This window comes from Centroberyx gerrardi, chromosome 4, assembly GCF_048128805.1.
Source record: "Centroberyx gerrardi isolate f3 chromosome 4, fCenGer3.hap1.cur.20231027, whole genome shotgun sequence".
Lineage (NCBI taxonomy): Eukaryota > Metazoa > Chordata > Actinopteri > Beryciformes > Berycidae > Centroberyx > Centroberyx gerrardi.
The window spans coordinates 18712438-18734445 of record NC_136000.1 but is presented as its reverse complement, the minus strand read 5'-3'; the positions used below and the strand labels follow the sequence as shown (position 1 = coordinate 18734445).

Genomic DNA, 22008 nt, shown 5'->3' with positions numbered 1-22008 from the left:
CGCCGAGGGCGAAGGAAGGCCGGGGCAGATTTAATAGTACGAACCGTGTTTTTGTTGCACTTTTCAATTATACTCTCCCTCGAACCCATCTTTAGCATGGAAAGACAGTTATTTTGTGTGATGTGTGAGCGGTAATGACATCCCCGTAATTAACTGCCTATCACTGAACAAAGCTGATACAGTGTAATGAAGATTATAGACATTCCGACACATAGACCTCCTGCACTGCGCTGTGCTTTGAATCATATGCTCGGTACTTGAATTAAATTGAAATACACTCACTCGGTTTCCGCTGCCCTTGTGCGATATGTGAGTCTTCCTACAGTGATTCCACAAATGCTATTCTCCTTATCTCACTGACCTGATTTCATTTGCCTCTGGTCAGCAGGTCATCTGTATTGCGTAAGGCTGGTGCAGGCTGTATACACTCGGTCCACGTGTTCAAGGCAGTGTGAGACTCATAGAAGAAACGGTCGCCCCGTCATTAGAGTGACACAGCATCAGACGGCTAAAGAACCAGGATGGTACTAAGCAGTGTGTTTGCTGCTGCCCCGGGCCTGCAGGCTGTTTGTTGTTGTGGTTTGGAGCGTTATAAAATCAGTGTTTTTCTCCCATGTCTGCAGCGCTCTGACCAAGCTGTCACTGCGAGTCTGTCAGCTTGACAAGCAGACGCCACTCTGCATCACAACATGCTGTCACACTGAAGGACGTGGGAGGAGAGGTGTGTGTGTGTGTGTGTGTGTGTGTGTGAGAGAGAGAGAGAGAGAGAGAGAGAGAGAGAGAGAGAGAGAGTTTGTAGCTAGAAGGCTCACGTGCTGACATCAACCCCTCCATGCTATTGCGTCATTCAGCCCAAGGAATGGCTGTTCTCCTCCAACATAATAGACTCTACCAGATAGTTTGTTGTCCGATATTTGTAACTATTGACATATTATAATGTTGACTCCAGACAGCCTGCTGTATCTGTCCTTGTCTCTGTTTTTGTGTGTGTATGTTACTTATTCACATGTTCATTTACATGCACACTTGAACAAACACACTAGTAATGCTACTACTTTGAGGACACATGCACACACACACACACACACACACACACTAGGAAAGGGACTGACACTCATCACAGACTTATACAGTGGATTAATGGTCATTTAGTTTGCCTTTAGAAATTCCCTTGTTTCTCTCTTCCTATACCTACACACACATGGATGTGCACGCACACCACACACACACACACACACACACACACAGGCACACATGCACTCGGAAAGGGACTAACACTTTTCACAGACTTATACAACAAAAAAAGAGAGAAACCAGATCGCGCAAGAGTGAATCAATAGTTGCACACTGAGAGGGAGAGTGGTGAGAAGAAGAAAACAGAAAGGCTGAGAATGAGAATATGGGAGGGAGGTGAGGCCAAGGGGAAGGAGGAGAAACAAGATTGAGCGGAGGCTTCACAGAGGAGAAAGGGATCATAGTTTGCAGGTTGCAAGGTTTGATAAGGCTGTCACTATTTGATAGCTGGACTATCCAACTTCCCAGCCTCCTAGACTAGAAAGTCACCGGCACCATTTCACTTTATTTAGTGGGATCACTCGACAGCAAGATGACCACTTCAGACGATGAGTTAGAGCTTCCGCTGTTGAGGAATTTAGAGAAGAGCTTTAGATAGTTCTACTCTCCACATATGGAGAGCGTGAGTGCCTCTTTCATACGAGTGGAACCGAGAGTATAAGAGAGGGAAATAGGGCTAAAGGAGAAAGAAGAATAGGGAAATAGATAGGGAGAAGGGGGGGGGGAGAGGTGGGGGTAGAGTAAATGGAGAGAGAGGTGAGGGAAGATGGATGTGGAGATGAGAAAAGAGGCTGGGAGGAAAGATGGAAAGAGGGAGACGACAGGGAGGGAGATGGAGCGCAGAGAAGAGCGGATCAGCAGGGGGGACGGGGGGCGGGGGGGGGGGGGGAAGAGAGGGGACGAAGGATGGAGTTTGAGAAGGAGAGAGTGGATGCGAGAAGATGGGAAGAGGTTGGAAGGATGAGCCGAGCGGAGACGCGGGGAGTCGAAGGAGGGACGTGCGCTGAATGGGGGCAGAGGGAGATAGGAGGGAGCCTCGTAAGTCATTCCCCTGAGGACCATCTCCTCTCCTCCACTCTACTCAGAGGCATCAGTAAAAGGCTCTATAAATAGCTCCAACAGTGAGCAGCACGTTTCTCCAGTCAGATAGCCTATAAATACATGCAGCCTCTGTCACTTCACATCCGCTCCTCTGGACGCCCGCTGCCCTGCAGCTCCCCGGCCTCCGACAGGGAATCCTCCGCTGGAGACTACAGAGGAGGAGGAGATAAAGATGTTGATGGGGAACATGGCCAAGATGCTTAGGATGGTTAGAATGGATGCTGATAGGGAGAATGGTGGTAACAATGGCTGTAATGAAGATGACTGTGATGATGACAGAGTTGTCAATGTGGAGTTAGCTTCATTTTGATCCACTATATAATGAAATAACTCAGGCTGAATCTAACTATGATGATCTGCCACAGCATTTAGTCAGACATATAAAATATAGGCACACAAACACACTGTACACACCCAGACTCTGAAGCTCTAAGCCTAATGTGGGCCTGATGATGATGATGACGATGATGAGGAGGAGGAGGAGGAGAACCAGGAGGAGGAGGAGGAGAAGGAGGAGGAGAATGGTCACGATGATGACAATTATTCATATGGATGAAGGAATATATATGGATGAGGATATTGTTGTGATGATAATGATGATGGTGAAGTTGGATGAGGTGGTATAGATATGGTGATTGGGAGTATTGTTTGATCTCCTGTGCGTGTGTGTGTGTGTGTGTGTATATGCATGCTTGGGTGTACTTGTGTGTATGTGTGAATGTGCATGTACTGTATATGTACGCGCGTACTGTATGTATGCATGTGTTTTTTTCACTGTCACATTGATTATTCTGTTTGTGTGTTGAGATTTAATGGGCTGAGCTGATAAATGAATAATGGGTGCGTTACACACCGTTCTCTGTTGCAGTTGTGTGTGATCAGATGTGCTTGTTTCTGTATGTGAGAGAGGAAAATGAGAGAGAGAGGAGAGAGAAAGAGAGAATTACACCATCCCCTGGGGACTCTCTCCTTAAAGGGGTGATTTGCCTGCTGGCTTGCTCTTGTTAAAGGGGTGGCTGACATGCTTTGATGTGGTTCTATACTCCCTGCAGTTTGATTGGCACGCTGGATTAATGTTGTTCCACAGATGAAAGAAACTGCAAGGGAATGATATGAATTTTATGAAATGAAAGTAGCAAATATTGAACATGATTAATGAATTGGTTATGTTTGCAAAGCGCTTTTCATGTTAAGCTTTGGACAGGTGTCATCTCATCTCTTTGCCTCTCCTCAATATGATCCTCCCACTCGGCAACTAAGCAGAAAACGAGGTTCTTCTGAAGCCTTTTATATTTGTATTCCTGTCTCCATTTCTACCCCTCCAGCCCCACCCCGTCTCTCCCTCTACTTCTCCTAAGATCAGTGTAATGTGCGGTGATAGGCCAGGTGCTGGGTGAGCGGCCCGTCTTGTGATGGTCAGTGTGTGCCGACACTTTAGAGAGACGCTTCTGCTCTTCTGTTTACTCTGGTCCATCACTTTCCGCACGCATACGCACAAATGCACATACGATATATAAAAAACCTCACATCGACTGCATGTGTGACTGACTGTGTGTGTGTGTGCATGTGTGTGCAGTGTTTATTATCGTGACCCCCACTGTCGTCCTGCGTCAGTCAGTGCTGCAGACTAATAAAGGTGCATTTCAGCCTATCAGGGCTGATTTCCATCACCACAGGAAACACCTCAGTAGAGGGGTAATTTCTCAATGTCACCCAGACACTGATCCACCGAGCAGCACAGTAGTCTTCGCAGCCACTAGTGGACCTGACAGACAGACACTCGTATGGAGGAAACTCAAACAAACAGACTAGATGCAGCTGTTCCAACATTAATTAACTCTGGATTTATGTGAGGTTGCTGTTCTGTTGAGAGGTTTTTGTAGCGTGGATCCAGTACCATGAATCGCTTATTTTCATTTTTACTCATGTTGACTCTGAAACTATGTAACTATTTGAATTTCCATCTGACCATGTGGATACAAATTGAATTCTACATCATTCAAATGGCCATGTGGTTAACAAGCAGACATAAACAAATCAAGTTAGGAGTTTTTTGAATTCCTAACCAAATCCAGCGCGCATTAACATTGTATACAGGCTTTATTCAAACTAGATGAGCAGATGTTGACTGCATTGCCGGTAGATCTCCATCTCAATACAATCTTCCTGGAAAATCTTGCACTTTATGAAACATTGTTGCTGGCTGTACGTTTACTCGAAGAACCGTGTGTACTACAACAATCTGCCATTAGCTCTTAAGCCCAGTGTGTCTGTAACTAAGCTAGCAGCCCAATCTCACAGACGTCCTACACACTATCTCACTGCTGACTGCGGCTAGACAGAATCTGCGGGGGCAGAGCATCCTTCAGCCTGCTAGAGTGATTTACACTGGAGAGGTGACATCCAGCTCCCCCACTCCTCCCATCCTGCAACCCCCAGGCTGGCCGGTTAAACGCAGGCCGAATTACTGTGAGGTAACCAGGTGTGAGCTCTCAGTGGCCAAGCTGTGACTGTAATTGATTGATGAAGTGCAAGGCGGCGAGCAACACGGACCTGCAGCCCAACAGGGCTTGAGCTAAGGACCTCTGAGATTGTGACTAGTGAAAAGCCTGTGTATGCAGAACGACCTTGTGTCAGATCTGACATAAATATTATTTTTGTACGGCGAACGTAGATGTTCCAGCTTGTTGCCATGGCAAGGCTGCGTTGCCAGGCACTGACGTGTTGTCGTGGCAGCAGACACTCCTGTCAGTGTGTTGCCATGTTGCGTCGGTGCATCTGTAATCTGGGCTTTGTAGTGTAAATAAGGATGCCTCTGTGTGTTCGATTCCTATAGAACTGCTGTCACACTTCACATCTGCCTCTCAGCCTTACCAACCAGGAGGGTGGGAGGTGAAGGGAGGGGTGTGGGGGGGGGGGGGGGTGTGGGTGGGAGGAGTGAAAAGGAGGAGTGAATGAGAGCGAGATGTGAGACCAAAGTGCAAGACAGAGCTTGAGAGAGAGACAAAAGAAGAGAGAGGAATAACGAGGGGAAGAGGGAGCGGATTAAAAAAGACAGAGAGGGAGTAATGGGGATAGAGAGAACCAATAGAAGAACAAATGGATGGAAGAAGCAGTGAGGCAAATTGGAAAGGAGCGGAGCGAGAGAAAGAGAAGGGATAATGGGGAGTGAGAGATGGAAAGACATCTGGATAGATAGATAGATAGAAAGATAGATAGATACACACATACATACATACAGTACATAAATACATACATACATAGATGCATAGATAGATTGTAGGTAGGGAGAGACTGAGACAGAGCACATGAATGAGACTGAGAGAGAGACGAGTGTGTGTGTGTGTGTGTGTGTGTGTGTGTGAGAGAGTGGGGGGGGGTTGGAGAGACAAACAAACATAGACAGTCCTCATATCGAGATTGTCTGGGCTCCTCTCTGCTCTCTTCCTGCCGTGGTGCTCTGCTTGCTCTGTAGTGAAAAGGATGCTGGGTAAACAAGTTCAGGGTTTTAAGGACACAGTGTATCACTGTCTATGTCTTTTCCTGTTTGTACGTTTTTTGCAGGATTGTGTTGAGGGAAACCAGCAATGACTGAGCAGCACATCACAATTCAGATGAAAGACCTGCGTTTATATTTAGAAAAGAAACGTGTCTCCACTACTTTCAGCAATATTAAAGCTCTCCGCTTAAGTTGTACATATATTAAGCCTTGGGGATAGGTGTGCAATCAGATCTATAGCTGGATGGTTTAATCCCGGACCGAGGGGAAGGGGCCTCGTGCCTGTTCATTTTTGGGAGGGTATTTATAGTTACTATTAGATTCTGTCTCAATTACGACGCCTCAGACACACCGGCTGCGTCATTGCGTTGTGTCTAACACAAATGACGTCAGGACACAGTGAGCACCATCAGCACCCTTTTAAATGTCAGCCTCATTTTTGAAAGCTGCAATAATAACCGGCTCTATCTTGTGTATTTATATTAGTATTCCCTCCAAAATTCAAGCATTGGAGGAAGCCAACAGAATATTTTGATCTACAATACACAATCAAATATATAATTACTTAAAATAAAAGACAAGTAAATTCAGTGCTCATAATCTGATATTATTGAATAAAAATGACTGACTAGCTACCAATGGCTAGCACAACATTGGATATTTTGATGCTTCCAGTCAGGTCTATGCGTTGAATTTGATGTAGACATTGGATAAATCCAACCGGTTCTAGACCCAGAATGCACTGCAACTGCTGCAGCACACAATAAAGCTACTCTCTACTCCCGAAGCAGCCTGATGGATGGATGATATGCTAAGACAAAGAGAGGGTTGTGGGATTTACACTGTGTATGTGCGCATTGAGACACAGAACAGGGAGCTCAGGTGGGACTATGTATATCCAGTGTTTCTCTGCCATGCCAGCGGAGCCGCCCCGCTGTTCATCATCTGGGCTTGCTGCTCCACTCCAGACAGTTGCGGTACAACTATTCCATGTATTACAAGTATCCAAATAAGAGTCATTTTTGAACAATAGGTCTGGGAGCAAAACACGCTCTCAGAGGAAACAGAGATATCTAAGTATGAACACTTGTACACACACACACACACACATACACATGAAGTACACACTGCCTTTTCCCCCCCTCTCTCACCTCCCGGCTCCCACTCTCATTCTCACCCTCCCTCCCTCCCTTTTTTCTCAGGGACATGAGACTGCATCATCTGACCACCCTCCACCTCCCCCCCCCCCCTTTATTATGATAATCAGTCCATCGATATTCTATTTTTAGCTCTGAATCTGCCCCCGCTCTGCTTTTCCCTCTTGGTGACTCGGTTCCCTCTTCCTGTCTAATTACACAAACGCAAACATTCCACATACGTGCGCGTACACGTGCGCACTCGCTCTATTCCAACACACACTCACATGCTGTTATGTATGCACAGCAAGCTGGGCCGTTAATGCTTTCTTCTCTTCCCTTCTCTCTCTCAATTCAATTCAGTTCACTCTGTGTCTCCTTCTCTTTTGCTGTCTTTCTCTCTGTCTTTCTCTCCCTCTTCCCTCCACTCTTCCACTCTGTCACTCTATTATTTAGTTAAGGTCTTTGTCCTCTTATCGTCTGACACACAGCTGAGTTATTTCAGTATTTCAGTTATTTTAGCCTTTAGCTCCAAATGGACTTTCCTTGTTATGTTTCAACGTAACCTCTCTCTCTCTCTCTCTCTCTCTCTCTCTCTCTCTGTCTGTCTCTCTCTCACACACTCACACACACTCACAGTAATGTGAAAATATTCCGTAACGCTCAATCCTCCTGGCTTGAGGCAGGGTTGGAGAATGTCTTCACACCCTAAAGTGGTAGCTCTAAAGCTTTTCTGTGCCATTATAGATTTAAGTCATTTAGACATTTAAGCCATAAATCTCCATGGTACTCATACTCATACTCACAGCGTCACATAAGAGAGGTTTCGCTACGTTGGCTGATTGCAATGCAAAGTCTACTTTTGGCCCAGGGCCGACTTTATCCTTTATTAGCGAGAGCACGACATCCAATCAATAGTCAACAGCAGGAGTGCTTGTGGCTCTGGGGAAGCGTCGCTGCCTAATCTCAGTACAGTACACTGGCATTTTTTAATTTGAGCACCTGTGCAGCTTGTCCTGCTCTGTTCAGCTCATTTATCAAGGCTCTAGTTGGGATTACCATTACTGGAGGTTATTTTCTGAGAAAGTGGGGAAGAAAGAAAAAGAGAGAGAGAAAGGGAGGGAGAGAGATGGCATAAGGGGTCGAAGGAACAGAGAGAGAGAATCAGCCTGAGGGAGCCTCCATGTATGTATTCTGCTGGCTCAGAGACGCTGCAATTGATGTTGCTGACCGTGGGACAGCGTTCATTTGAATAAAAGGTCCATTTCACAGTTTCCTAGTGGGTGTTACCAAGGGGAAGGGAGGGGCAGGAGCAGAGCGCAAGGGAGAAAAAGAGGTAATGTGCAAAATCGCTCAGAGAGGAAAAGTGTGAAAGGGAAGGAAGAAGAGAGGAAGAGTCTGCCTATCTCAAGGCCAGATAGTCGATCGATATCTCCAGCCCAGATCCAACAAGTCGGCCTTTGCCTCTCTCTCTCTCTCTCTCTCTCTCTCTCTCTCTCTCTCTCTCTCTCTCTCTCTCTCTCTCTCTCTCCCTTGGTGTGGCTGGTGAAGGAAGCTGTGGGAGAAGGCCATCGGCAGGTCATCAGTATTCCAACAGGCGGTGCCTACTGTGGTGTGGGCAGCAGAATAATTTCGTTCTGATCTTATAGATCAATATCTGTACCCGGTGGAGAGCGACCAGCCCCGCCTCACTGGCTGTGATATTGGTCTGCAATCCATACCAATACTATACACACAATGCATGGTCTATACACTCTGGACAAACTGTTCCTGCTACAGTTTGCATCATAGTCATTTCCTCCTTCAAGGTTATTTTTTGAGCTTAAATGCAATATAGGTCACGAACTGGGCCTCATTCTGCTGGTGAATGAAACTTCCTGACATAAGCGTTTCTTTTAGAAAATATACTGAACTTCAATGTTAATTGGATTTCTTTCATAGTTGTACTAGTTGTAATTTTCTAATTAAAAAATGTTGCTAACAAAGATAGTCACTTCCCAGGGTGTGGATATATGCTGTATGTGGGAGTCTAGGCAGTAAATTGGTAGTAGCATTTACTTCTTTTCATTTTTCTCATAGGATCTCATGTAGATTCAGTGGCGCTTAGCAACTAGATTTGGTTATGGTGATCAGTCTTCTGTGTTATGCCCAATACATTTACATTTTGTCTGATGTGAGGAATGAATGGACATGCACTAAGGTATACATGGATACAAGTGCACATCCACCCACTCCACACACACACACACACACACACACACACACACACACACCTGTAGTGTTGTGGTAGCGTGTCCGACTGTGCTGTGATTGGCTTGTAGATGAGATTACTGTTGGCACAGTGGGCACTTTAGCACCGCTTAGAGTGGCAAAGACAAACAACCGGTTGGATACACACATGTAGACTCACACACACAGTTGCCGTATTTCAAACCCTTGTAGAGGGGCCATCTACATCTGATTCTCTGGTTATCACTTCCCAGCTCGTTAGATGTTGATAAGCTGCCATCCTGCTCCCAGTGGTACAGTAAATACAGTAGAGGACGTCCAGTAGATCCACTACAGGAGCAAAGCGGTGACAGTCGATCAATAGAGATCCAATGATGAAGATATCACACTCTGGGGAGAGTTGGAGGATCCTGCACTCCACTAGATGATTCACCACCACTCATTAGTGTGTGTGTGTGTGTGTGTGTCTGCATGTGTGTGTGTGAACAGTATGTGTCTACAATACATCCACCACCTGCTGCTATACTCCGGATCTCCCGCAGCTCACACTCCAATTATGATGCAAGCAGTCACTATTAAGTGTTTCATACGTTTTGTTCATACTTGAGCACAAATACTAAATATATTTAATATAAAATATACTTTTTGGCTTCGGCTGATGTCGTAACCTCCTGGCAACCTTGTGGGAACCGTTCGTTGCCTTGTCAAAACATGTATAAGCTGAGCAGTGTGTGAGCTTACACTTTAGCCAGATCTGATAGACATTATGGCGACTGCGCGGCCAGATCAATCCGACTCGCCTTTACGATGTCTACCTCGGCCCTGGGAAAAGCGCCCACCGAGAGACGACTCCCTCTCCAGCCCCCGGCCAATGAGTGTTTTCGGGCATGATCAATGGAGAGGGGGAATCAACAGCAGCGGACTTCAGTGAGCCGGAGTTGAAAGTCCACTTGGCACACACACAAACACAGCACCTCATTAAACAAGAAAATCCCTCCGCTGCCATCACATAGCAGAGCCTCAACGCTGCAGCACTGATGGAGATCTCTAGAGCTTTGACTTAGGAAGGCCCTAATTGCTGCATGGTAATGTGGTGCCTCTGCATTCCTGCTGTTTCAACAGTAATCCAACGGGCGCAGTATTGTGTGCTGTGTAAGGGGGTTTGAGTTATGGTTGGTAGAAGTCGTGTATTGATTCGCTCATTAATAAAAACAGCATCGGATTGGCTTGTAGAGGCTTGAGTGATGGTGTTACACTGCTTACATTCACTCGCGCAGACGTGCTTTCACTGCCTCTCTCTCTCTGTCTCTCACTGTCACTCACACTCTCACACACAATCATGTGAATGGATTTGGCTATCAGAAGTGATGACTCCCCACTCAACCTCTTCTCTTCCATTTCCTTCTCCCTCCCACTTCCTCTCATGCACTTTGTACCCTCAAATCTTCCTTCTTTTTCTGTCCTGCCGCTTTCTGGGCTCTCTCTCTCTGCCTTCCTGCCTTTTATTCTCAAGTGTCCCCTCCATTTTGGGCCTGATGACCTCTTTCTCTCTCCCTCTCTTTCTCTCTCTCCCTCTCTCTCTCTCTGTCTCTCCCTCTCTCTCTCTCTGCAGGTACCACCAGGCAGCCTAAGGAGGGGGAGGTGCCGGGGGTGGACTACAACTTTGTGAGCGTGGAGCGTTTTATGGAACTGGAGCAAAGTGGAGCCCTACTAGAGAGTGGAACCTATGAAGGTAAGCTGTGGGACCACTGCGGCCTCTCTGGAGGGCAGTGCACTCTCTCAGGAAACACCGACACACCTGCCAGGCAAGTCCAGGTGCTTGGGGAGATGAAATGTGAAATGGGAGCATCGGTTTGAGGAGAGCTATTTGGCTGTTAGAGCTATTTTCTAAGTTTAAACCTGGAAAAGACACGTCTGTGCACTTAATATAGCAATTTGTGCAAGTGTAGATGTCTCTACTTGGCTGATCAGATGTGTCAGGCGATGCTCTCACACACAGCTTAAGAGAAAAAAAAGAAGAGTTTTCTGTATATGCACACACACACTCCTAGCCACATAGTACAGATTCCTCTGGTGGTTCTTGAATGGCTGAGACTGGTTGATGACTTCAATGAGAGCGTGTGTTTGTGAGCAGCATGCTGGATGGATGCCATTTCCAAGTCATGTCAAGTCTGTGCATCTGCTTTGCTACACTGTCAGGGATACATGTACAGATGGGGGATTTGCTGGTTCATTTGCCCAGTAGCTATTTGTGTGTGTGTGTGTGTGTGTGCATGTGTGTGTGGGAAGGGGAGGGGGGTATATGTACATGTATGCCTGTGTGTGTTTGTATTTGCGTTCCTTTTTGTGTGTTTCTTTTATGTTTGTGTGTCTTCGTGTATTTACAGTGTGCCTTTCCCTTACACAGAGCTTACTTATCCCCACTGGGGCAAACTGTCTCTTTCTGGGTGGCTGCGCTGGAGGCACTATAACTCAATTTGTAATGCACATTAAAATAAGAGCAAGTAGTGCGGAGAAGAGGGAATGAGGGACAGGAGGTAAGTAGACAAAGAGAGGGAGACGCAGATTCAGAAGGTTGTGAAAGAGAATTAAATTACAGACTGAGTACCATCGAGCAGGAAACTCTTGAAGGTAATTGTGGTGTGTGTGTGCGTGTGTAGGCGCAAGAGTGTACGCATGGGCATGTGCACGTAAGTGCTTATGTATGTTATTGTGTGTGAGATGAGTCACAGCTGAAGGTGGATACTGAACTTTGTGTAGAGTCAAAGATACCCTCAGGCAAAGAACGAGGACATCATGTCTTGAAGAACAGCAGGGTGCTTAAAGAAGTTCCCTGGTTCCTCTGATGTCAGCATGCTTTGTGTTCTGTAAAGCATCCTTGCAAGTCTGTTCAGATTATCCTTATGATTTCACCAGTATGTGCCTGCTGTCTGTATGCCGGTTCATACACGTGTCTTTGTTTACATGTGCCTGCCTGTGTGCACACATTTGTATTTTGGTCATAATGTGGCGTAGTGTTAATTCTGCTTGGTGCAGCAGGGTCGTGTAGTTACTGGGAAGTGTTGCCTGTGATAGAGCCTCTCCTAATAATTATCCCTCTCCTGCTGGGATGAAAGTAAACTCATGTCCCTGGACTCTTTACTGCTGATCCTCCTCTTGTCCTTTATTGCTGCCTCCTTCCCTCTTCCTTGCCCAGTCACGCTCCTCCCTCTGCCCCTGTCCTCTCTCTCTGTTTTCTCTTTGTGAACCCCCCCATTCCTTTCCATTTTGAGGGATTATAAAATAAGACATCTCTGCCTCTCACTTACACTCAATATTTAATCACAGCATGTATTTCCCCCGACAGTGAGGATCTTATTTAAATTTCAAATAAAAGCAGTGCTTTATTGTGGTTTAAGAGCAAATATCATGAGGAAGGAAATGTGACCTGCCAAATATATATAGCACAGCATTAAAAATCACAATTTATAGAAAGCCATGAAATCATAGAGGCTGCCATGTCAATCAAATCGAGAGTAGCTTCATATTCTTTGATGTCTAAAGAGTGTGTCCATCTCCAGTGAGTCTATCTAGACCTTCCTCTATTGTCCTTTCACTCCACCATACTGTCCTTCAGCCTTTCCCAATGACTAATGTCACATTTTCCTTACCAGCAATACAATTACGGTGAATGTGGTGCAATGGCAGCAAAGTGCAGCTTAGGTGAATTCATCTCTGTGGTTCAGCCATGAGAAATGCTCTTAGATTCTGTTATGACAAATAACTTGGATGCCACGGTATGAAATATCTTTAGAGGCTTTGAAGTTTGTGTCACAAATGTCCTAGCAACAACAACTGATGCCATCATGGAGGTCTATTGAAGAAATGGCTGTGTACAAATAATGGCTAGATATATAACAGCCAGGCTAGAAAAAGAGAAAAGAGACATACTGTTGTGGGTACAGAACCATTCAGTAACGATAAGGTAGATTTGTTTCCAAATTTAGTAACTGTGACACACTGTTTAGTCCTATGAGTTATAGCTTGAGAAGAGCCTGCTCAATTATCTTAAACAAAAAACTGTTTTTTGGCTTTATTAGCTAAGTTAGCTAACTAGCTAGCAGGTTAATTTAGCAAAGCAGCCGAAGGTAATGTTAGCATGCGAATACTAGCCACTGCTAACGCTAGCTTCTACTAGATATGTTAGCTAATGCACATATCAGATGTGTTTACAACAAGACGGTGATGATTAGCTGACCAGATACTGTAATTGGCTAGCTAACAAGAACATTATGTATGTAACATTATGAACACAAAATGTAAACAAATAAACAAAATGTATCTGTGATGAAATTATCAATTCCCAGTCAAAAACAGCATATTAGTTACCCGTCTGTTGAGACAGCCAAGTTGCACGTTTAGAAAGGTGATCAGTTGTGGACCAGGACCTCCACTATGGCTGCCAGAGGGTGCATTACATCACCTGAAAGCTCTCTGTAGACCTACATGTGTCCTTTAACACAAACACCTCTCTCCGTGTGCCTCTCTCCCCTGGGCAGATAACTTCTACGGGACACCTAAACCCCCAGCGGAGCCGTCCCCCGCAGCCCCTCCTCTGAATGTGAGTGAGGCCCTGCTGCCCGGAGCCCGGCCCAGCGCCCAGGGCAAGAGGAAGAGGAACCAGTCAGTCAGCAACATGGAGCAGCGTGCCAGCCTGGAGCCGCCCGAGGAGGAGGAGGAGGAGAGCCCCGTTGTCAACGGCAACGGGGTGGCCATCACGCCAGGTAGGATGGAGAGCCAGAGAGAGAGAGAGTGACAAAGAGAGAGAACATATACACGACGTACACAGGAAACATTAGATGAAAGTGAACAAGTTGATTTACTCACAGCTATTTTCTGTTTTGGTATTTTTATACCACATTGCTTATCTCAGATTAGACTTAAATGCAGTCTATTTTCACAGGTGACCTGATCAGAAGACATTTTATAACATAATATTTAGTGTGAGGAGATGATATGGCGTGAAGGCTAAGGCTGTCCCTTGGGACTTTATTTCCCGTTGGCAGACACTGTCTCACCGGTATGATTGAGTAAAACCAGGGAAGCGTGCCAGTTGTCATAACAATTGTTACCTTGCTTTTTTATATTCCCCTAAGGATAGATCGAGAGTTTCTATTGTCTTCTAGTCCAGTTTCGGTTTTGCAATTCAAGCGCCAGTGCAGATGGCTACAAATCTGACAACGAACCCCCTACCCCTACCAGTCATTAACATGCTCAGACATTAACAGACTGTGTGTGTGTGTGTGTGTGTGTGTGTGTGTGAACCTCACAGGGTCTCAATAACCTTATGTAACGCTGTGCACAAGGGCACCTCAATGTCTCTGCTATTATCGCTGCCCACAGTCTCATTTTGGCTTCACCCCTCTTTCTGCCTCTCCATCCCTCTGTCCTCTCATTTCTCCGTCTCTCCTGCTGTCTTTGCTCTGCCGCCACTGGCCTTTGTCCTGGTTTCTATTAATACCCCCACTCTCCCCTCTCCCTTCTTCTCCTCTACGGCCCTTTTCCTTCTGCCCTCTCTTGCTCTCCCTCCGTCTCCATGGTCCTGTTCCTTCTGCCCTCTCTCCCTCTCTCTGTCTGCCTCCTGTTTGTTGTTTCGTCTCTTACTTTCATTTTCCTCCTTTCCTCTCTTACTCTCATTTTGTGCTGTGCTCTTTCTCCTTCCTCTTTCCTCACTCCTCTTTTCCATAGCCCTTTATGATATAGTAATGATATAGTAGTCCCATAATATTTTTAGTGCTACTATACGGCATCATATATCAAATATCACAGCAAAACTTTAAGTCCCTATAGGAAAAAAAGATCCTTTATGACAAGGTTGCTATAAACTCTTTATTGACTACTGCAGACACATTAAAGTCCCTATAGTGATATTATAGGAATGTTATAGGCGTATTAGAGCATATTATAGGCATAATAGGGATTTTTCATTAGGGGTGTTACTCCTCTCCTCTGTCGCTTCCTGCTGATCCGCTCAGATGGCACCAGCTCTTCCCTAACTCTGAAAAACCTTTCCTTGTGTTTCTGACTCAGTCTCTGACCCCTAAAGTCTCTGTCTTTCCCTGTTTCTCCATTTCTGACATCCTCATTTTTTTTCCTCCCCTCATACTTGTTGTCCTCTGTCCCCTTCTCTCTCTCTCTCTCCCTCTCTCCCCCTCTCTCTCTCTCTCCCTCTCTCTCTCTCTCTCTCCTGGGGGTTCATAGCTCTGCAGTGGCTTGGCTCTGACTCATCATGCATGGCGTGTAGAGTGTGCATTCAGGTCTGCATGTGTGTGTGTGTGTGTGCGTGTGTGTGTGTGCGCGTGTGTGTGTTTGTGTGTGTTTGTGTGTGTGTGTGTGTGTGTGTGTGTGTGTTCGTGGCCAGAGAGTGTCAGAGTGGGGTTATTTGGAACTAGCCAGAGAGGAATAGAATGTATTATAGAAAAACTGTGTGTGTGCATGCGTGTGTGCATGTGTGTGTGTGTGTGTGTGTGTGTGTGTGTGTGTGTGTGTGTGTGTGTGTGTGTGTGTGTGTGTGATCCACAGAGTCCAGTGAACATGAGGACAAGAGCACAGATGCCTCTGGGGAGGTTGCTGTTGAGGTGCCCAGCCAGGCCCAAACCTCCGCTGAGCCCCTCACCGAGGGAGAGGAGGCCCCCAAATCTCCTCCTAAATCCCCAGCCAAAGTCCCAGACACGGATGAGGAGGAGCTCGGCCCTCTGCCCGACAACTGGGAGATGGCCTACACCGAGAAGGGAGAGGTCTACTTCATAGAGTAAGAGAGAGAGTGAGAGAGAGAGAGAGAGAAAGAGAGAGTCTATAAGAATCTATTCGTAGGACCCAAGAAATGATTTAATTGTCAACAAACGACTGTGTTCCTCTGAGTCTATAGTTGCCACCGGGGTTACCTGTTTTATTAATGGCTGAATGAAAACACAAAATGCTTAAAAACAAATTAAAAATCTGAAAGTTCACCTAATTATAGACTTCTTTTATGTATGGCTGTCTGTGTTTGCCTGTGTGTAAGTGTAAAGTTTATAGAACTTGCCTCTGTGTTGAATAATTGATGTAACTTAATGCTGCTAATCAGGCACACATAGGGCACACACACACACACACACACACGCACACGCACACACACATGCAAACTTTTGTCCTCTCCTCTCACCCTTACTAATTAGTGGCTGAGGGCTAATTAGTGGATTAATGACCATTTAGTTTACCTTAGAAATTCCCTTGTTCCTTTCTCCTTATACCTACACACACGGACGTGCACACACACGGATGCGCACACACACACACACACACACACTTGCATACACAGGTCATTAGTGTTACTTAGCAATCTCTTTCTCTTATCCTATCTGTCACTCTCTCTCTGACCTCTGTTTCCCCCTCTGCTCTCTTACTGTCTTGCCCTATACATCTTTTTCTCTGTTCTCCTCTCGCTCCTCTCCAGTCACAACACCAAAACTACATCGTGGTTGGATCCTCGGCTGGCAAAGAAGGCTAAGCCACCTGAGGAATGCAAGGAAGACGGTGAGTGGGAAAGGCTGTTACCTGTTTGCTCTCTTGTTTTGTGAGCTGTAGTTTGTGTTCATCTGAGTATACTTTGTCTCAAGCTCATCTTTTCGTGTTTGTGAGTGTGTAGTTTGTGCCTTTGCACTTGTGTTTGTGTACCTGTGTTTTCTGGACCTGCTTCACTGTTGTGGCATGTTTCCCCCCTCAAAAAAATGAACACAAAAATATTCTTGTTAGTCGGTCGCTGGTCTTATGTAGCCCGACCCTTCTCCACACTTCTCCACATGTTCAGTGAGGTGTACTCAAATACCAGTAACATAAAGAAAGGTTTTAAAATTTTAAAATAATGTGTATACTTGACAAATAAATGTTGCCATTCTTGCTTTGTTGCTAGTTAGTGATTAAATATTAGCCCAGAAGTGACACCTCACATACAGCGAGGTCTTGCATATTTAATCGTATTTCTTCCAATTGCTTTTTTCTGCTCAAGCTTCATGATGAAATGTTTGGAAATTCATTTGAATGTCTACAGCGTTGGTCGATGTCCAGTCTGCTCGTGAGACACTGCTGAACAATATCAACACAATCATATTGTTAGAAATCAAGGACACTCCAAACAGAACAAAACGTGCTTCCTCATTAGCGACTTCAAGTTGTGCTTCAAAGCAGCAAAGCAAAGCTGCTTAGGATCTAGTTAGGATCAGGGAAAGCAAATGCGTGTGTGTCGAATACAAGGAAAGTCAAATACAGATATCATTCATGCCAATAAGAGAGAGTTTCTTGGGTGATTCAAGATGATCAAACATATCACAGTGAAGTGATCTTACCTCCTCCGCCACATTCACAGCCTTCAGTCAGTGAATTGGGTTGTGATGTGATTCAACAGATCTGAATCGATACCTTCTCCCACCTCTCCTCCATTCTCCCTCTCCTCAATTTTACCGCTCTCTCTCTCCCCTCCAATCTGCCTCTCCTCAATTTTCCTTCCCTCTCTCTCTCTCTCTCTCTCTCTCTCTCCCCTCCATTCTGCGTCTCTCCGTCTCTTCCTCTGCCCAGCGAAGGACTCGGCTGTGACAGGAATTCTAATAACGCCGGTCTGGCTGCACAAACCCGGCCTTCTGCAGAGGTCGCTCTGTCTCGCACTCTCTTTGACAATCTGCTTCTCACTCAATCTCACTCCTGCTTTCTCACACACACACACACACACACACACACACTGGTGTCGTCAATCTATCCATCCATATCTGCCCTCCCTCTCCTGCCTCTTTCTTTCCATTTGTCTACTGTCTATCTACTGTGTCTATACCCATATTTTGGGCTGTTTGTCTTTTGTTTTGTCTGTCTGCCTGCCTGTCTGTGTCTCTCTTCAGGGAAACGGGGAGGGGGGGGGAGTTAAAGGAGGTTAATGCTTTTTGCGATCACCAAGGGCAAAGGATTTTGAATCAAAGGCAGTTGGCAGAAGATGGTTGGGAAGATCCTAGATGACACATCACATCCTCTCACAGCACCTTTGAATTGATGTCTTCCAGAAACAGGTTCAGGCTCCTCTGTGCCAGGAGGTGCTAGGTTTCAGTCCTCGCTGTCGCTCCTGTGTACACACCGCTCAACAGCCATGCGAAGGACAGAAGGATGTAGTATTGATCGAGCATGCTGCTCTTTACATTGCACATGCTATTATTGTTTTTCTTTTAATGGGTACTCTGGTGTCCCATAGCCCTTAGGTATGTTTCTGTTTGGATGTTTACACTTTTCGCGCACTTGCTGCGCACCGAGCGGCAACTTAAAGGCGATTTTCCATTTCTGCCCGCATTAATGGACGTGAAGTTTTGAATAATGAAATATGCATGGAAGCCAGGATGTAAGATTCTACAAGGGAAGTGAATAAAACAATAAATCTGGGGAGGGAGCAGCATGAAGAGGTGGTGCTGTTTAACTGCCCATCTGCCTGAAGGATTTCTTGGGGTTTCGGAGCCCCAGGCAGGAGGCAGACAAACATTCAGCCTCACTTTCATCAGTGATGTTTTTGCATTCTCCGTCTTGTTATTCCCTTTCCATTGCTCCCCGTCTTATGCCTCTCTCGTCTTTTTGCTCCATTTTTCCTCTATCATTTCATATCCTCATTCACTATTCTCTTTCCCCCCCCGCACGCCCTCGCAAGCTTTTTTTGCTCCCGCGGTGCGTTTTGGGTGAATTTGAGGAGACGCCTGTTTGTGTTGATGTGTGTTGGTGCAAATGTATGTCTGCGTGTGTATTGTGTTATATCTATATGCTCAAGCCGACTGGCAGAGTTCAAAGGCTTGTCACCACAGATCTAGCTCGCTTGCAGTCTTTTTGTCAGGCGAGTCCTTTGTTACGCAACACGAGCCCCATATCTCCTCTCTCTCTCAGAAGAGGCAAGAACAGAGCAGGACAGGCTTCACATCACGGCGGGTGTTGGTTTCAATTCTGCCTTTGATACACACTCAACCCCCCTCCAGTTTCAAAGTAATCTCAGCAACGTTGCCGAAAATGTGCCGCTCATGTCTGGTTTAGAGGCAGGAATCCTCACTGAGACCAATGTTACAATGTCGAAACTCTCGTCTGTAGGCTTCAGAGAGAGAGAGAGAGAAGTAATAAGAAATGAGAAATGAGAGCGAACAGAGAATATCGAGAATGTAAGATATGAGTGTGGAGAGAGGGGAGCGAGAGGAAGTGATGATGATGTGCGGTGGGATTTCCTGTCCGTCAGCTCTGCTTCCTCTGAAGACGGCAAGGGAGAGACAGATGGAGACGGAGGGAGGTTTGCATATGGAGGAGCACATGCATCCAGTGTCAGATAGTGATGGAGCCGTGCTGAATGTTACCTCCGAGTTACATCACTGTTATTTCGCTCTGTCTCTCTCTCTCTCTGTCCCTGCTGCTCTCGCGCTCTTCAATCCATGTTAAAGACTAGAATTCCTCAAACATGTATTCCGATATTCATGCAGGCGGTCTTGTGGTGCATTAGGTTATATGTGCAAGGATTTGGGGGACTGTCTACTGTTGAGCATGGGATGTAGCTTGCTGATATATACATGTCAATGATAACACAATTCAAGATTAGGTGTGTTCCAGTCATATAATACGGATTCTGTGGTCTTGATTATTAGAAGTTTGGAGGATGTTTTTTAGTTTTGAGATATAAATTTATTCTGTTAGATATGGCGTGTTTTTTTCCCTCCGAGTCAAATGAGTTCATTGTATCTGTTCCTGCCTGCCTGTTGGTCAGGGAGACTTTGTGTGAGAGGGAAGATGAGTCATCTAATGCAGAGGAATCAAAATTAGACTTTATGTCAAGAGACGCCAGCGCAGATACACATAAACAAGCACCAGGAAACACAAGCATGCCCACAGTGCGTATACTGTACACACACAGACACACTGAACACACTCGTTAAAGGCACGTGCACAAGCATATAGTGTTACAGATATTGTATAGGACAGTCAGACACACACACACATGCACAAACACACACATTCGCACACAAGGCCACACAAACCCATGAAAGCTACCTTGGCAATCTGTTGCTATCTTTCTGGGGCTAATGTGTGCATATGTGTGAGGTGTTAATTGATTTGGTGTCACAGACGATGAGGGTTTCACTCATTCAGACATGCAACAGAGTGAATCACAACCTAAGCCGCTCAGTTCACCCAGCTAATACACGCAAACACACACTGCAAATATAGACTCAATCACACAAATGCATGAAAACACATTCACGCACGCACACACACACACACGCTCTCTCTCTCTCTCTCCCTCTCTCTATTTCAGAGGAAGGAAATAGAGACAAGACAGAGCCCTCAGCTCAGGCGAGGAAAAAAAAGAGACTTCCACTGGTGGTTTCCATGGAAACTGTCTCCCTTTCACTTTAGGGGGAGGGCAAGCAATGTTGGCTGACTAGTGGATGAGTTAGGCAGACATTTAAGGTGGTTCGTAGACAGGGTGGGAGGGAATTTAAGGTGGTTTGATGTGTGAATCCATACGACTCGAAGCGTTGCTTTTCCGCCTGCGGTATGAGACGGGTCATCCGAGGTAACGGGAGCGCTATGCGTGCGGTTTGAGCGAACGGGAAAGCAGACGAGATAATTGCAGTGTGCACCCCTTTCTCCTTGCAGTGCACACTCAGCACGCTCACCAACTAGGACACACAGGAATGCACATATATACTGTATATACACATATATACACACATATCAGATATCGAATTCACAAATCTGGTTATAATCATATAACATTGTTAGGGGGGTGTTGAGTATTGATGTCACACAGAGCAAATAATAAAAAAGAATGTGTGGCTATGGATTTTGAAAGTGCACAAGCGTGCAAGTGTGTGTGTGTGTGTGTGGTGCATAGAGTGCTTTCTTGCCTATGTGTTTTTCATGTTTGGTTGGATGTGTGTGTGTGTGTGTGTGTGTGTGTGTGTGTGTGGTTCTGGGAGACGGCCGAGGGGTGCTGTCAGTGGTTATGGTTTGCTCAGAGGTGACTAGTTATCGATCCCTGCTCTCCTGCTGCAAGCTAATGAGGGATGCAGACCCAGTGGAGCGTCACATCGGCACACAACGGGAAGCCCCTCCCCCCCCCGATTCAACACATCATCCACACCGCACATCCAACACACCCTCACACCCACTCCCTCACTGTTGACTCTTTCCACCTAACTCCGCCTCCTTCTGCTACCCAAGTTGTCTGTTTTATGATTTTTTTTGTGTGTGCATGTGCCTTTGTGCATGTGTGTGCGTTTGTCTGTGTATGGTAAGTGTGATGTCATGCTGTATTTGTCATCTTTCGAACGGTATGACCGCGGTATTCCAGCACTTTGTTGGGTATGCTTTGTTTCCCTGTGCAAAATCCCCACCTACGGATATTGTCACAAATTTCATGAATAAGACTCTTTAATACAAGACATGAGGGTGAATTAATAGGAGGGAGGAAGATCAGTCTTTCAGGAACGCTAGACGATGAATTCTAATCAGAAGCTCTGTATTTTAGTATATGTCTGAGTGGGAGGGGAACAGCTTGGGCAGATGGACTGTCAGTGTGTGTGTGTGTATGTGTGTGTGTGTGTGTGTGTGTGTGTGTGTGTGTGTGTTTCGAGTGTTTTCCTGTTAGTAAGAGTTATATTGTGAGGTTAAGCCTCTTGTTTTGACCTAACATTCCCATTCCTTATGATTTACTGATGGCTGAGTGCTAAAAACAAAAACAAAACATCCTGAATTTTGGATACACTAGAGAAGGGAGCTCATTATAGAGTACCTATATACTTTATGTAGGTGTGTTTGTGTGTGTGTGTCAGTGAAAAGTTAGGAGAAGTGGAATGGAAGAATAGGGCATATAGTAGGGGAATTTTAGAGGTGCCTTGACCCAGTTCCTCCTCCGATGAGAGGGGAGAGATAAATCAACAAAAGGAT

At 45.7% G+C, this 22008-nt stretch overlaps 1 protein-coding gene across 1 annotated transcript in view; it reads left to right on the top strand.

Moving 5' to 3' along the window:
• magi2b (membrane associated guanylate kinase, WW and PDZ domain containing 2b) overlaps positions 1-22008 on the top strand; it is a 64784-nt gene that overhangs the window by 19411 nt on the left and 23365 nt on the right. Inside the window, exons 3-6 of the mRNA XM_071917049.2 lie at positions 10652-10771; positions 13578-13802; positions 15601-15829; positions 16514-16593. Coding sequence (XP_071773150.2) covers positions 10652-10771; positions 13578-13802; positions 15601-15829; positions 16514-16593 — 654 coding nt within the window. The remainder of the gene's footprint in view (positions 1-10651; positions 10772-13577; positions 13803-15600; positions 15830-16513; positions 16594-22008) is intronic.